This window comes from Kogia breviceps, chromosome 18 (genome assembly GCF_026419965.1).
Source record: "Kogia breviceps isolate mKogBre1 chromosome 18, mKogBre1 haplotype 1, whole genome shotgun sequence".
Classification (NCBI taxonomy): Eukaryota; Metazoa; Chordata; class Mammalia; order Artiodactyla; family Physeteridae; genus Kogia; species Kogia breviceps.
The window spans coordinates 54,158,950-54,173,695 of record NC_081327.1 but is presented as its reverse complement, the minus strand read 5'-3'; the positions used below and the strand labels follow the sequence as shown (position 1 = coordinate 54,173,695).

Here is a 14,746-nt window from a genome sequence, read left to right as displayed (position 1 = left end):
CCTAAAGGGGAGATGGATTATGATCAGATAAACAAGGAAATATGTTCCCCTCTAGGCAAAAATAAAGCAGGGTAAGGTGACTGGGAGGGAGGAGGCTGCTGCTAGAGAAATCAGGGAGGACTTCTCGGAGGCAGTGACCCGAATGAAGAGCGGGCTTGAGCCATGCAGGTAGCTCAGGGACAGCATTCCAGGCAGAGGAGCAGAAAGTTCGTTGTCCCCCTGCCCACCCACCAGACGCCTCCTCCTGCGCCCGGTGCATTCCCCTCGCTGTCTGCCCTGCACGCTCCAGCCAGCCCGCTGCCTTACCTCTGTGCCGGCGGCCCATCCATGATGATGTTGATCCACAGGATCTGCATGGCATTGAGGGGGCTGGGCAGGTTGCACACGGTGGACAGAGTGATGAGGCTCAAGGCCGAGATGCTCCTGCAGGGCACACACAGGGCGCCGTCACCAGCCGCTCCCAGACCTGGCACACGGGGGCACGCCGGCCTCGACTTACGTGCTCAGCTGAAATCGGACAAAGTTCTTGATGTTATGAAAAATGCCCTTGCCTTCCTCCACCGCGTTCCTGCAAGAGAGGAGAAAGCATTTATTCACAAAGACGGCCGGGGGAGAAGGGTCAGCCGGCTTCGTCACCGGCTAAAGGAAGCCACGGTGTCAGCAGAGGTCACGTTTCTCCTGGCTGGCATTCTCGGGGAATCACCAGCAGAGGGTGCTGACGTCTTAACAGGTGCCAGCAGCCGCTGGGGACTGGTCCCCAAGCCACCATCACCCTTCTGTCCAAAGACTGTAGACCATTCTCTCGTCCGAGCCCTGGGACCCCAGCCCTCACCCAAGGCTCCCAAAGTGCCTCCTGCCCCTCGGGGATCCACCAAGGAGAAGGGGCCCCCGTGGCCCTGCTTTCCATGAGGGGGGGTGTGGGCCTGGGGACACCGTGTATATCCACCGCAGCAGAGGAGGGGGCTGCCACCCCAGGCATTTTTGCCACTAAAGAAACACCTGAAGAGCAGCTTACATGATGGCTGAGAAGTCATCGTCCACCAGGATCATGCTGGCGGCCTCCTTGCTGACGTCCGTCCCTGTCTGCCCCATGGCAATGCCGATGTCCGCCGACTTCAGGGCGACCGCGTCGTTCACCCCGTCCCCCGTCATGGCCACGATCGCCCCCGACTCCTGCAAAGCCTTTGGAAAGAGGAAGCCAGTGGAGGCCTGCAGCCTGAGGACCTTCCTTCCAGATCCTTCCCTCCTCCTGCCCCGCCTCTCACACTGAGTGGTCCACGGCAAAGGCCCCTCTCTAGAGGGCACTGGGGTCAGCCGGCCCGGGTCTGAGTCCCAGTCCCCCCCGTATGAGCTGTGGGCACTGGGCAAGCCCTGAACCTAACCTCAGCTCCTCTATGTGCAAAGTGGGAGCACGGTCCCTCCTTATCAGGGCTGTTGTTGTGAGCCCTAAACTAAGAACACGGGGGGGACAGTGGCCGGCACAGAGCGAAGGCGTGAATGTGTCATCTGTCACCACGCCAGCTAAAAACTGTCGCTTGCCGTCTGGTTCTACAAGGATGAAGTCACTGGCCACTGCAGCCGCTGACCTTCCACACCCCCTGAAAGGAGTTCAGGGCGGAGATCGGGAATGAGGGAAAAACTGGCAGAACAAGCCTTCAGGTAGTTCGCTCTTTTCAGGGGCACGTTTCACGAGCCCCAATTCTTACAACTTTTCACCTCTAGAAAAGCACGAAAATCACTAACAGAGACATCTGTTCCTCGTGAGCAAGAGCAACCCCCTTCGCTGAAGTCACCTACACGCCCCACCCCCTCCCGCTTCGGAGGGGCCCCTCAGAGCTATCTGAGACGCTGTCTCCCCAGCTGTGGTCCTCACTTGGCCCCCAATAAAACTCAACTCACAACTCTCACAGCGTGCTTTTTTTTTTTCAGTCAACGACCATTAACAAATAATAATCAACTCGTCCCCTGAATCCACGTGATACCCAATAAGTATTAATTTTTCTCTGAGGAATGACTGGCACAGAGATTTACTCTGTAGAACTAAAAAACCCCAAAATGACACAAAAGAAGAGACAGAGGTGTTAAAGAGCAGCTTTTCAAAGCATCTGTGTGCGGGGAAAGCCACGCAGGAGCCTCTCGTTCTAGTCCTTTCGTTTTTGATGCACCATCGGAAGGCAACTGCCGTGGGCCAGGCAGCTCCCAGGGGCTTCACAGGCCCAGCTTCCTTTCTTGCTTTTTTCCCCTTTTTTCTTTGGCCACACCATGCAGCGTGTGGGATCTTAGTTCCCTGACCAGGGATTGAACCCGCACCCGCTGCACTGGAAGCACGGAGCCTTAACCACTAGATAGCCAGGTCAGTCCCCTGGCTTCGTTTCATCCTCTCCTGCCTTGAGAATGAGCTGGTGTCATTCTGTCATGCACATTATCCCCATTTTACAGATGAAGAAACTAAGGCCTGGAGTTAAACAACAGGAATACGCCAAGGAGCACCTGACTAACGAAGGCTGGCCTCTGGGTTTCTCCCTTTGCACCACCCAATTCCCGCCCCCCGCTTTCGGTAGACGTGGCACGGGGTCCCCGGTTCTCCCCTCCCCAGAGGCCAGTGCAGAGGCGGCGGCCACCGCTGGGCCCTGGACCACCTTGTGAGCAGAGCCGCCACCGCCCTGGGCTGCGCCCTGAGGGACCAGAGAGGCACACAACTGACCTTGATGATTTTGAGTTTGTGCTTTGGGCTGGTCCTGAAGAAGACGGACACCTGGATGTGGAGACGGGAGAGGGCCGAGCATCAGTGAATGAGGAGGGGGCACCCTCACCCCACGGCCCTCGGCGGCGAAGCCTCGGGAGGACCCCACCTTCCCGACGCGCTCGGCCAGCTCGCCCTGCTCGGCGCTTTCCACCTCTTCCCCGGACATGGCGCTCAGCTTCCCGTTGCACAGGCCGATGTTTCTTCCTGCAAAAGGTGTGGACAGTCCCTTCTGAGGGCCTGAGACTGCGGTGTCTGCACTTGCCCCTCACGCCACCCACCTGATCAGGCCCTGCCTTGGCCACAGGGAAAAACAAAAACCACGGTGGCCCCAATGAGAGAGCACCTGCTATGGTATCTGACCTTAACTCCATCCACAGAATGAACTGGCAACAAAAGCCTCTCATCCCCACTCTAAAGATGAGAGAACTGAGAGCGCGGTGACTTTCCCAAGGTCATAGGGCTAGTTAAGTGCTAATACTGGACCTGACGTGGTTCTTTCTGTCTGATTCCAGAGTCTGTGACCTTTCCATGGTGCTAGGCTGCCTCAAGACAGAGGGGCAAGAAAACCGAGGTGTGGCCACCCTGCTAAGGGTAATAAAAAGCGGAGGAGGAGGAAGGTTGCTAGCGCTCTGCTGATGAAAAGCCTGAGGGTCAGAGTGGCCCAGTGACTCGCCAAGGGCACACCGCTACTGGCGGAAGCCAGACTGGAAGTGTGCACTGTGGAGACGAGGCGAGATCATGGATGGAAGGCCCCGGGACAGAGAACGTTCTTGGTGCACACGAGGTCTTTTCCTCTTGAGGGGAACCTGCCAACATTTTAGAGACAGACACCCACTCGGAAGGTGGGATGCCGGTCCTCGAACCTCAGGATCTCTTCCAAGCACGTGGAAGGTGGGTGTGAGCTCTCCCGACCAGGCCCCTCGAGGAGCGAGCACCGGTAGGACCCTCACCCTGCACCCCGTTCCCCCATTACCTATCGCCAAGGCCGTCTCCAGAGCGTCTCCCGTTATCATTTTCACGGACAAGCCCGAATCAGAGAGAACGTGGACCGCGTCCTCCACGCCAGCCCTCGGGGGGTCGATGATTCCGACGAGACCCAGGAACGTCAGCTTCCCCAGCTCGGGCCCAGAAGCCAGGGCCAGCACTGCGGACAGAGCCAGGCCCACAGAAGGTTCAGAAGATTTTCGTCCCCGGTCAGCCCCAGCCCCACCGTGTCCCAGACCCTCTGCTGTCCGCGAGGGGCTTGGGCGCTGGGTCCCTGGACCCCAGAGCGAAGGGACCATCTTTCCGGTGGTCGTCAGGCCCGTGCGGGGCAGCGGCTGTTGACGGCTCACCCGCGATGGAGAGCAGGGCAGGCAAGCAGCAACCTGCCCAGCGGGACACGGGCCTCTGTGCACTGGTGGTGCCGTCCCCAGGGGCAGTGGCCACGAGAACACCCGTGGGCTGGCACATAAGGGCGCATCTCTGACGGCAGCAGACCCGGGGCAACAGCCACCGAGGTCAAGAAAAACGTTCAGGAGGCAACAAGGGTCAGAGGACTCTGTTTCAGTGGCACGGAAGCCAGACCCGGCTCTCAGGGACAGGTGCTCTGAGAACTGACCTTACTCTGTCACCTTACTGATGATACTGGGGGGGAGCTATGGCCAACAAGTTCCAGCGGTGACCCCACAGTCACGACACCGTACCGGTGATGCAGGGGGCTGTGCCAGCGATGCGGGTACCGTCCCCCCCTTTCTCAAGGCACCCCTCCCTGCCCTGCTCGGCTAAGCTCAGCTCTGTCCTGACATGTCCTCACCTTATAGGCTTGTCTGTTTATAATTACTGTCCCCTGCAGGGCAGAACTAGGGCAACTGAAACCAATACAGGAAGCCAACGCTTCTCACTTTCCCCTGAGGGAATAACACGTGTTCCAGAGTGTTTTTAGACATTTTCTCTGAAAACGGACAGGCTGACATAGGACACTACGGGAAACATGAGGTTTAACGTTCAGCCCGTCGGGGAAGGCGTTGGCCCTGGTGCAGAAAATTGGAAACGAAGGAATGAGATGTCTGTATTAATTTACAGGAGCTTTGGGTTTTCCTGACAGCAAGCTGTGACCAAGGTGACCAGTTGGGAAAATGCTTGTTCCAGGGGCGGCCTGTTCACCTGTCTTAGAAAACTCAGAACCTCTTCTTGCACGTGAGCTACGTCTGCGATAACGGGTGTCGCCTGGCGGCTGGGATGGGTGGGGGTCTCCCTATCTTTCATCTGCCCCAGGGAGTCCACCCTGGCTTTGCTCGCATTAGCCTCCTGCCCGACAGCACCCTGACCACCACCGCGTTGACACACACTTGAGAAGTCAGTGTCATGTGCAAACTTAGAGCTTGAGGCTGGGGCCGCAGGCACTGACCCCGCAGGCCGAGCGACCCCATCCTCTTCTCCTCCTGCTGGCCGAAGGCTTGCTGCTGGGGCACCAGCGGCAGGGGGGTGCCCCCATGGTTGTACGTGGCACAGTAACGGATCACTTCCTCGAAGGCCCCCTTCATGAAGTAGATGTCTTCCTGCTCCTTGGAAAAGACAAAAGGAAAAAAATCGGCGGACGCTGGCTGCTTCAGCTGTCGGTGACCGTCCCCTCATCCACACAGAGATGTTCACAGCGGGGTTATTTAGCCCGGACCGTCACTGTTCACCAATACAGGACACGTTAGAGAAGTTACAGGAAATCCACGTGGTGGAACAGCTTGCGGCCCAGAGAGGGGTGAGGCTGATCTCTGACCCGAACCAGGCCTGCCCTACATCGGGCTCCCCGGTTAATGTCACTCAGAGCATCCGCACGTTTCACGAACTGGTCCTATCCCAGGCAGTGCTGTGCCTTCAAGTGTGTGACTGACCACTAGATGTCTATTTCAGGGAGACTTGCAAGCAAGGCAGACACCGTGAACTTGGCTCATAAGAATGAACGCAGATGAGCAGCTGACCCGTCTCCTGTGTATTTGTTCAGCTCCGTCTCCCCGAGACCGGAAGCTCCAGGTGCCTTGTCGGTGTGGGTCCCACTGTGAGCCCCAGCACGGGCACACAGCGCCTTCCTGCTCTCAGTGGGCAGTGAATGAACTTGTGCAAACGGACACGGAAAGCTGCCCAAGACATCATTTAAGGGAAGGGAGCAAATTACACACACCGTATACGGCATGACCTTCTTTTGAGACTACCACCCCACGTGTTGTATTTGCACATTTAGAATCTGGAACGCTCTTATCTCTGACTGCTCAGGGGTGTTAGCATGGGTGGGGAGTGGGTAGGGAGAAAAGAGGGGCAGAATTATCGGGGGCTTCCATTTGTGAAGCTACGTTTCTATAAATTATAAAATATATTATATATATATAATATATATAATATATATTATATATAATTTATATTATATAAAAATATATATATAAATTATAAAATATATTACCATTGCCTTTGGGGGGAAAATAAGATTTGAAGGTATTAAAACATTAAAAAAAAAATCCAAAACCCCTCTTAAGCACCCGGAATTTATATGCCTGTCCACTCACGGCAAAGACCTGGGATAAGCTGGCAGAGCTACCCGCACTGTGAATGAGGTGGGAAATCTCAGCATGGGCGAGACGTGACGGACTCCAGAAAGAGCAGAAAGTTTGGAGAAAAAGGTAGAAGGCAATAAAAATCTCTTTAAAAAAAAAAAGTGTCTTCATTGTAAAAAATCCGAAAAGCTACAGAAAGTTGAAAAAGAAGAAAGGGCGGGAAAAACACTGGCTGAATCCCCACCCAGGCCCAGCCAGTAGGAACTCGGTACCCGTTCCCCTGGGGGCCTAGAACCTATGTGTGCGCACACGTGCGGCCTCACCGTCCACGGGGTGAAGGCTCGCTCCCCCGCTGCGACAGTTACATGAGATCACACGCATAAAGAGCTCAGCACAGGGGTGCGAGAAAAGGACCCGAACTTAGCAGTGGGGTCAGTGCCATCGGTAGGAAGATGCAGTCACTCCAGCAGTAATTACTCAGTCACTGCACTGGAGGCCAGTGAGTCTCACACGGGAACTTGCACCAGAATCCCCAGCAGACGCAGATGGCCGGGTCCCAGCCCTGGAATTTCTGATTCAGTGGGTCTGGGGTAGAGCCTGAGAATCTGCATTTCAAACAAATTCCAAGGCGACGCTCCTACGGTTTCAGGGACCCCACTTGGAGAAGCAGAGACTCAGATGACAATCTCAGAAGAGGACCCGAGATAACCAAAGGCGTCACTGCCATCAGCTGCATCTTCACCTATTTGGAAGCTCACAGGAGTAGCCAGGAGCTTCAGACTCTTCCGACGTCTGCATTGTGCTTTGCTGCCAAGGGGCAGAGGGACAGACTCACCTCCTTCTTGGGGCTGCACTGAACCGCCATCCACTTCTGCTCCGAACTGAATGGAATCTCTCTTTTTCGCACATATGAATCTTTAGTATCACTTAAGCCCATCTAGGAAAATAAAATGGGACGCTTGCCGTGAGTCATCCTAAACCAATCTCTATGCAAAGCTCAGTCCATTTACACTATTCGTGATTCAAACCACCTCAGGCAGATGCGAAATCCAAGCGTTCAGCTCACAGAGAAAAGCCATTTGCTTTCAAACGTCCCACCCCAAAAGAAATCTCTCTTTTCTCTTGTCCCAGGGGCGGAGCCTGATGGCCTCTGCCGCAGCTTCTAGCTGGAACCTGTGGGGTTTCTGCCGGGACGAAGAGGTGGCCAAAGGAGCCCTGGGAGGTGGGGTCCCCGCCAGGCCTCCCATTCACTCGCTTGACAGCTCTGAGCCTTGGTTTCCGCAGCTGCAAACCAATCCTAACCCGCACATCCCATTGCCCCCGCCAAGGGGTGAAAAAAAATCTACTCCTTTTCTGTATAAAGCACAGACACCCACAGAGTACAGGAACAGACACATACTACCGGGCTGACAAAAAAGTTCGTTTGGGTCTTTCTGTACTATCTGCGGTACTAAAATCTCACGGGGCGAGTGATTAGGGGAAAAACCTCTAAAAAGTCTCCTTAGGGGAGTGTCATCGGTTGCACCGTGTCCCTCAGAGACTCATGGAAGGTGTAATTCCCCAGTGCCTGCGAATCTGATTTGGAAATAGGGTCTTTGCAGGTGTAACGAAGTTCAGATGAGGTTGTTAGGGGGAGCCCACGCCGGTATGACCGGTGTCCTAAGAAGGGGACAGGGCCATGTGAGGACCTCCCTCACTCAGACAGGACCTCGAATTCTGCTGCCAGTGTAGCTCCGAGTGAAAGAATTCCCCACGCAGCCATCGCAGACCTCCTACCTTCATTGCCAGGGCCATCAAGGCGCCCTCCGTGGGCTGTCCCATCACGGTGTTTTTTCTGATAATGGCGTTGTTGGCGACACAGCCTGCCTGGAAGGGAAGGTTTCCGAAGGCCGTCTGTTAGTATCTGGAGCTGCACCCACGTGAAAAGGCGCAGCCCTGAACGCTGGACCCGTTTTCAGAGCTGGGGCTGGCACGGGGGCCAGGGACAAGTTTACTCTTCGAAATACATCAGTGCCCGATCTTCAGACGCCACACGGTTAATAGTTACTGACTCTGCTGAATACTGCCCGTCACAAAGCTGTCATGAGGAACTACAGCGGGAAGCCAGGCAGACCGCGGGGGTCACGCGAGTGGGGTGATGGATGGCCAGTGCCCGCTACCGGGGACGGGGTTTCTGACTGGGGCGACGGGGCGTCCTGGAATTAGATAGCGGTGATGGCTGCACAACCTTGTGAATATACGAAAACCCACTGAACTGTGTACACTTTAAAAGGGTGAATTCTGTGGTGTGCGACCTACATCTCAATTTAAAATAATAACTGAAAAAAGAGAAGTAGAAACAAATAGACGAAAAGAGCGCGGGGGTGAATTCCGGCTCCCTCCCGGGCACTGGGGGACCTTGGTACTCACGCTACCTCTCTGAGCCCCCGTTTCTTTTTTTTTTTTTGGCTGGCACCGTGCATGCCGCCGTGCCGTATCTTATTTAGTTCTGCAACCGGGGACCGAACCTGTGCCCCCTGCATTGGGAGCGCGGCGTCTTAACCACTGGACCGCCAGGGAAGTCCCGAGCTCCTGTTTCTTAATCTGCACAACTGAGATGAGGGGGCAGCCCTCTCAGGGCCCTGTGATTGTCACCGTGGAGGTGGGACCTGCGCGGAGGGGATGGTGGTCACACTTGCCGTGGGGAGGGACGTGAGCTCCTGCGAGGATAGGTATGGCCCACGCTGCAAGTACGCACGGTCACAGCAGGCAGCGTGCACCCCGCGCTTGTTCCCCACATTCACGGAGCCCCTTCCCTGTCCAGCAAGCGAGGCGGGAGGAAGGGGCTCCCAGCTCTCCCCTTACGTCCCATATTTCCATCCGTATCTGGGCCGCCGTGACAACTTGACCCCCTGGGCCGTGGCCTCGTCATCACCAAGAACCAGCTGGTCCAACTGCTGTCTCTCCTTCCGGAGAGAGTCCCCATTAGCCCTGTTTTAAATGCACGTTTACTTCCACGGTGGCGCTTTTGACACTCACCTCCACTAATTTCCCCACTGAGATGTTGGAAAACTGCTTAATGACTTCCTTTGAGGGTAAAAGACACACAGTCCCTTTGCCGTTGTAGCCAACTCCGCTGACCTACAGGGCAAAGGCAAAAGATGGGGTGTCCCTAGGAGGCAGGAAGACGCTTCCCCGGTCGACCCATGTCCCTTTTTGGAGATCCATCCCCAAGGACGTGGTCCGAGCACGAACAAGTCTCCAAGCACGAGCTGTCCCCTGCAGGACTGCGTATCAATCAGATACCTCACCAAGTGCCGTGCTTCAGCAAATCGCAACAGGGCGTTCTTCAGCCAGTAAAAATTACGGTTATGAAAACCAAGTATTAGCATACAAGGGTGCTAATGTTCTAGAGCTGGGGCGGGCAAGCTCTTTCTTGTAGAGCCGATAGCAAATATCGTAGCCTTTGCAGTAATCCCTGCTGCGATTACTCTGTGGCTGTGATATGACAGGAAACACGGACAACGTGAAAACACAAGCGCGTAGCAACGTGCCAGCCGGAGGACGGCTGCCTTCCATCAGTCACGTTTCCTGCTGCTACTTGTAGCGAGCAGATTGTCCAATAACCCATATTCGTTTCCTCCTTACTGTTCTCTGGAAGACTCCGTGTGCTTTCTCTGGGAAGGAAGGGGTCTGGCAGGGCACAGCCTGAACCTTATAAGTTCACACGGGCTCACCTCAGCGTGGAGCCCGTCAGACGTCACAAGTTGGGTGACAGTCATTTCATTGGCGGTCAGAGTCCCCGTCTTATCAGAACAGATGACATTGCAGCAACCTGGCACAAGAAGACACCAGAGTTTATAGGAACAAGAAGGCGTCACCACCAACTCTCAGGCTTAGGAAACACCCAGGTTGAATGATCACGGCACTAACATGCCCATGCAGTCCAATTTGTAAGCATCCGACCAGCTGGCTTCCCTCACCTAAAGTCTCCACGATGGGCAGCTTCTTCACAATGACCCGCTTCCTGGCCATCCGCAGCACTCCCAGCACCAGCGTAACTGTGACGACGATGGGTAGACCCTCGGGAATGGCGGCCACAGCCAGGCTGGATCGAAAAGGCCAGGCGGATCACCTCTAGCACGCACTTAACGATGACGTGAATCCCAACTGGCACTGGCAACGTGTTTACCCGGTGACTCTTGTCCGTGGCTTCCCGACCTTCTCTGTTCTGTTCTCTGCTCCCAGTCCCATGACACACCTGCCTCCTCCTTCAGCATCCACTGCTCTGAGCTTTCCCCCTGCGAGACCCTGCTTTCCTACCAGACTTCCACACTTTAGTGTGAATCAGTCTGTTGTTTTGCCTATTTAAGTGCTTTTGCATTTAAATTGTTGTCATCTATTAGAGACAAAAGTCTTGGGCCCTATGAAAGCAACTTCCGGAATCAGGCACTAAGTGGGAAGTAGAATTATTAGGTTCAGAGGGTTCTCCCTGGGTCCCTTGAATTTTACTTTAAATTGGTCTAATGGTTTAGACACTTCCGGTGAGAAAACCAGCCAAGGAAATGAAAGGTGGGGGAGGTGAAGTGGCACAGCACCGCCTTTGCCTAAGCAGCTGTTGTGCTGTCTGCTCATCTGCTTAGGACGCGCCCCGCACCCCCCTCCCGGGCTCCCCGAACTCTTTCTGTACCACATGGCCCCGCCCTCCCAAGGTTGATTGGGTTAGAGGAGAACATGTGACTCCAGCTGAACCAATGAGCTTCTCCCTTGGGAATCTGCATGGGGACTGAGCATAGGATCCCCTGTGCGCAGGGTTTGTGTCTTGCCAGTGACCTCAGGCCGATGGGGGCGGCTGGAGAGTGCGGGGCAGACTGTGCAGAGCCGTGGGGTGAGCATTACCAGCCACGCCCCAGCGCGGGTCACCCTTCGCACAGCACAGTCCCGCAGGTAGTCGGTAAATAAATATTTGCTGAGCGAACACACAGGAATGAGTGAACACATGTTAAGTGCAAGAGCCTGGACCCACCCTGCCCCGGCACATAGTGAGCGCTCCGCATAGGTGGGTTAATAATCAGAAAGCCCCCCCGCCGAGGATGACCATTCAACCGAAGCCACGCACGGCTACCGTATTTCATCAGATGTGAGGCGCTGCTGATTGGGAAGGGCACCATTATCCTGTGCACCTCTAAGAAAGGAAAAACATATTGCCCATTAACGGTGCCGGCATGCTTTCTTATCACCTCACTTGTGAGAAGCAGTCTGACTTCAGAGAAGGTAGAAGGTGAAAAAGAATGTGTGTCTTAGAATCAAAGAAATACGGTATATGAATGGTGGCCTTTCACCTGGAGACCATGGAGCATTCAGGGGTAGGTTACATAAACCAAGGTGACGGAATTTGTTCAAGGGACTGCGCCCGGTTTCTAGGGTGACAGCAAGAAGACTTCCTTGGTTTTATGGCACAGGCTGACAAGGCCAGCTAAGCAAACATTTGCAAAGGGTTCTCACCGGCACTTTCCTCCTACGTGGCGTGAGAAGGGTATTGTGTGTGCCTGGATGTTTTCATAATAATAAATTAATTGGCAAACTAATAAAGATTAGAATAGACCAGGAAAAGCAAGGAGCCCTCGGGTCATCTTGAATGTCGCTCAAGGCAGAGGGAAGTAGGATAAAGTTTTTAAAAGAATGATTCTCGAGCTATTTATTTTGGAGAATCTCTTCCTCACCAGCTATCCTGCCATTTCTACCTTATGACTGAGAGGTTCTGAGTGATTTTCTTCTGCTAAAAACTGAAGAACCTCATCCTTTCAAAGTCACAAGTGAAATGACCAGAGTCGGTTTTCTTTGAATTGCAAGTTTCCCATGGACCCAGTAGGATGGGAGAGATCAAAGGGGCTGCTAGACAAGAAATCAGCAGTGACCTTGGAGAAGTAGGGGGGCGGCGGAGACAGGAGCCTTTTCTCTTACTGACCCGGAAATATTTAACAGTCTTTTTGCCTCATGGAACTTTCTGTGGTTTATAAGGCGGGATGGAGCGTATCCTTATTTGGGGGAGGTCCTCATGCATCATGGCCTCTGAGAGCTCTGCTTTTTCTGGGAGCCCCTCGTGGCTGAGGCTCCACCCTCTGCCACCACCCCTACCTCTGAAGACCTAGTCACCTGAGTCTTCTTTTTAGGGCTCCACCTTCTCCCCTAGCCCCACCTCTTGCTGGAGCCCCGACGAGGGTGACTGTAGCCACGGCCTCACCGCTCAGTGACGCTTCCCGAGGCGGCAGCATTGGCACCCCTGGGGAGCCTGTCAGGAATGCAGAGTCTCGGGGCCCCCCCACCCCAGACCCACTGAGTCAGAGCCCCGGCAGTCTGTGCGGGACAAGCTCTCCGAGGGACCCTTGTATGGTGAGGTTAGATACGGGCAAGTCCAAGACCCCCTGCTCTATGGCGTCCTCCTCCTCTCGCAGGAGGCCCTGCCCTCACCTCAAACTCCGCCGTCCACGGCGCAGCCAGCCGCCTACTCCCCTACTTCCTCTTCCCACCCCTCAGAACAAGCCGGGGGTCACACCTCCCATCACCATCCCAAGAATGGCCAACACTTTTCATCTCTCTGCTCCAAAAGAAGAGTCGAGATGGCCTGGCACGGCGTGTTGAGAAGGGTTCTGAGGATGTGATTAGAATTCAGAGAAAAAGGGGCCCGTGAGTTTCTGCATCATCAGCCCCCTAATCTACCCCACTGTCTGGTCTTACTACCCAGCCCGACCACAGCCTCCCCCCGGCTTCCACAGATGCGCTAGGCTCGCTCCGCCTCCACGCCTTTGCCCCTGCCACCCCCCCGCCTGAACGCCCAGCCCACCCTTAGCTGCGTCTCTCCAGCTTCAATTCCTCAGAGGAATCTTTCCCGGCCACCTTTTCCGGCCACATTCCTTCCCGCCTCCGTTTTAGTCTCTCTCAACCATCGTTTCCTTTGTAGTTTTGATCATAAGTTGTGAGTATTTTGCTAACATTCACTTAAATTGTTCACGTTTACTTTCCCCACCAGCCTGCAGACTCCGTGGTCCAGCTCCATCAGCACTGGACGATGCAAGTACATAGTAAACAGTTGCTCAAGAAACGTGTGTGGGGTGGGCAGGGACAGGGAGGACAGTCCCTGCCCTGCCCGGAAGGTGGCCAGGGGCACTGAGCTGGACCCTGGCTTTGGATCAGAAGGCACGGGGTGTGCAGTCTGTCTCCTCCACTCCCCGATCCTGTAACTATAGGCAAATGTGTCGGCCTAACCCTCAGCTTCTCCATCTGTGAAATGGGGACCGGCCTGCCTCACGGAGCTGCGCCTCGATGAACGAGGTCACGTGCTCCTCCCGAGCCCTTCCCCCTCCTCCACACGGCATCAGCAGACCCTGGCTACGCCCCCTTCACTTTCTCCAAGATTCTAGAACTGCCTCACCCTAGCTGGTCAACACTCCGACACTGACACGGAAGGATAAACGGCCATCGAAAGCTCTGGGTTCTGTTTTCTTTTATCCCATTCACGGCACGTAGCTCAGGAGATCAAGTCAGGAAACCCCCCCACTCGACGTGAGATCGTGACCTCGTCCACTCAAAAGAACACATTGGGCTCTGTATCTAGAGCTCTGCAAGCCGTCTGCTGTGGCCACCACCCAAACGTGACGACGACGACCCGGGTGTGTTTCAGGGAAGAGGCCCGAAACCCAGCAGGCACAGCTGTTCAGCACAGTGGCCTGATTTTCATGGTTCCAAAGAGTTTGGGGGGAAAACCCAAGCCCGGGTATCAATCCATTTATTTATAGCTTACTTAAAGTGGAAACCTAAAGACAGTTGCCGTTCGGGTATCTTTTCTTTTCATACGCAGAATTAGTCTGAGATGGCGTTTTCCAAATGTGTGCCATTTGTATCTTGCTTTTGTGGTTTTTGTCACATAGTATTCTAACTGCATAATATTCTTTAAGCCAACTTTTCCTTTTTCTTTTTCATGTCCCCAGGATTTGGCATTAATGAGATTTTGTTTGTTAAATGAATGGCAAAGCTTCTAAAACCAGACACAGACTTTTCCAGCTTCCATTCATTCACAAAATAGTCCCTGAATACTAGGATACACCACACCTGCCCACAGGTGGATTTTGCTGGCCTGCCTCTCAATGCACACAGGGCAGTGTGGTTAAAAAACGAGGCATATGAAAGAATGTATATGTATGTGTAGAACTGAGTCACTTTGCTGTACAGCAGAAATTAACTCAACGTTGTAAATCAACTAGACTTCAATTTTAAAAAGTGAGGCATTTGGAATCTCAAAAGACCTGCATTTGAATTTCTTCTATTGCTAATTGCCAGGTAATGGTGTCCACTCATTTTTACACAGACAGACTTGACTCTGTACCAGAGCGGTGTACACTCACCCCCCTAAAGCCAGGCTCTCTTGCCCACACGCAGCCTCCGTCCTGCGCTGGGAAGCCCCGATCCACTGTCAGGTGCAGTTACTGTAATTTACTGT

The 14,746-nt window shown here is 54.3% G+C and overlaps 2 protein-coding genes across 6 annotated transcripts in view; one reads left to right on the top strand and one right to left on the bottom strand.

Moving 5' to 3' along the window:
- Positions 1-6,009, top strand: part of MEAK7 (MTOR associated protein, eak-7 homolog) — a 54,569-nt gene extending 48,560 nt beyond the window's left edge. Inside the window, exons 14-16 of one of the 5 annotated variants that reach the window (XR_010837950.1) lie at positions 3,259-4,924; positions 5,183-5,483; positions 5,636-6,009. The gene's annotated coding sequence lies outside the window, so the exon portion shown is untranslated. Of the gene's footprint in view, positions 1-347; positions 1,941-3,258; positions 4,925-5,182 lie in introns of those variants that run through there. The other 4 variants (XR_010837948.1, XR_010837946.1, XR_010837954.1 and 1 more) reach the window with 4 other exon arrangements.
- The window catches only part of ATP2C2 (ATPase secretory pathway Ca2+ transporting 2), an 81,642-nt gene that overhangs the window by 4,884 nt on the left and 62,012 nt on the right, over positions 1-14,746 (bottom strand). The window contains exons 12-23 of the mRNA XM_059045536.2: positions 10,233-10,357; positions 9,987-10,084; positions 9,289-9,390; positions 8,047-8,136; positions 7,106-7,207; positions 5,136-5,292; positions 3,720-3,890; positions 2,853-2,950; positions 2,705-2,755; positions 1,016-1,182; positions 500-568; positions 307-423 (exon numbers count right to left, since the gene is read on the bottom strand). Of these exons, the coding sequence (XP_058901519.1) occupies positions 307-423; positions 500-568; positions 1,016-1,182; positions 2,705-2,755; positions 2,853-2,950; positions 3,720-3,890; positions 5,136-5,292; positions 7,106-7,207; positions 8,047-8,136; positions 9,289-9,390; positions 9,987-10,084; positions 10,233-10,357 (1,347 nt within the window). The remainder of the gene's footprint in view (positions 1-306; positions 424-499; positions 569-1,015; positions 1,183-2,704; positions 2,756-2,852; positions 2,951-3,719; positions 3,891-5,135; positions 5,293-7,105; positions 7,208-8,046; positions 8,137-9,288; positions 9,391-9,986; positions 10,085-10,232; positions 10,358-14,746) is intronic.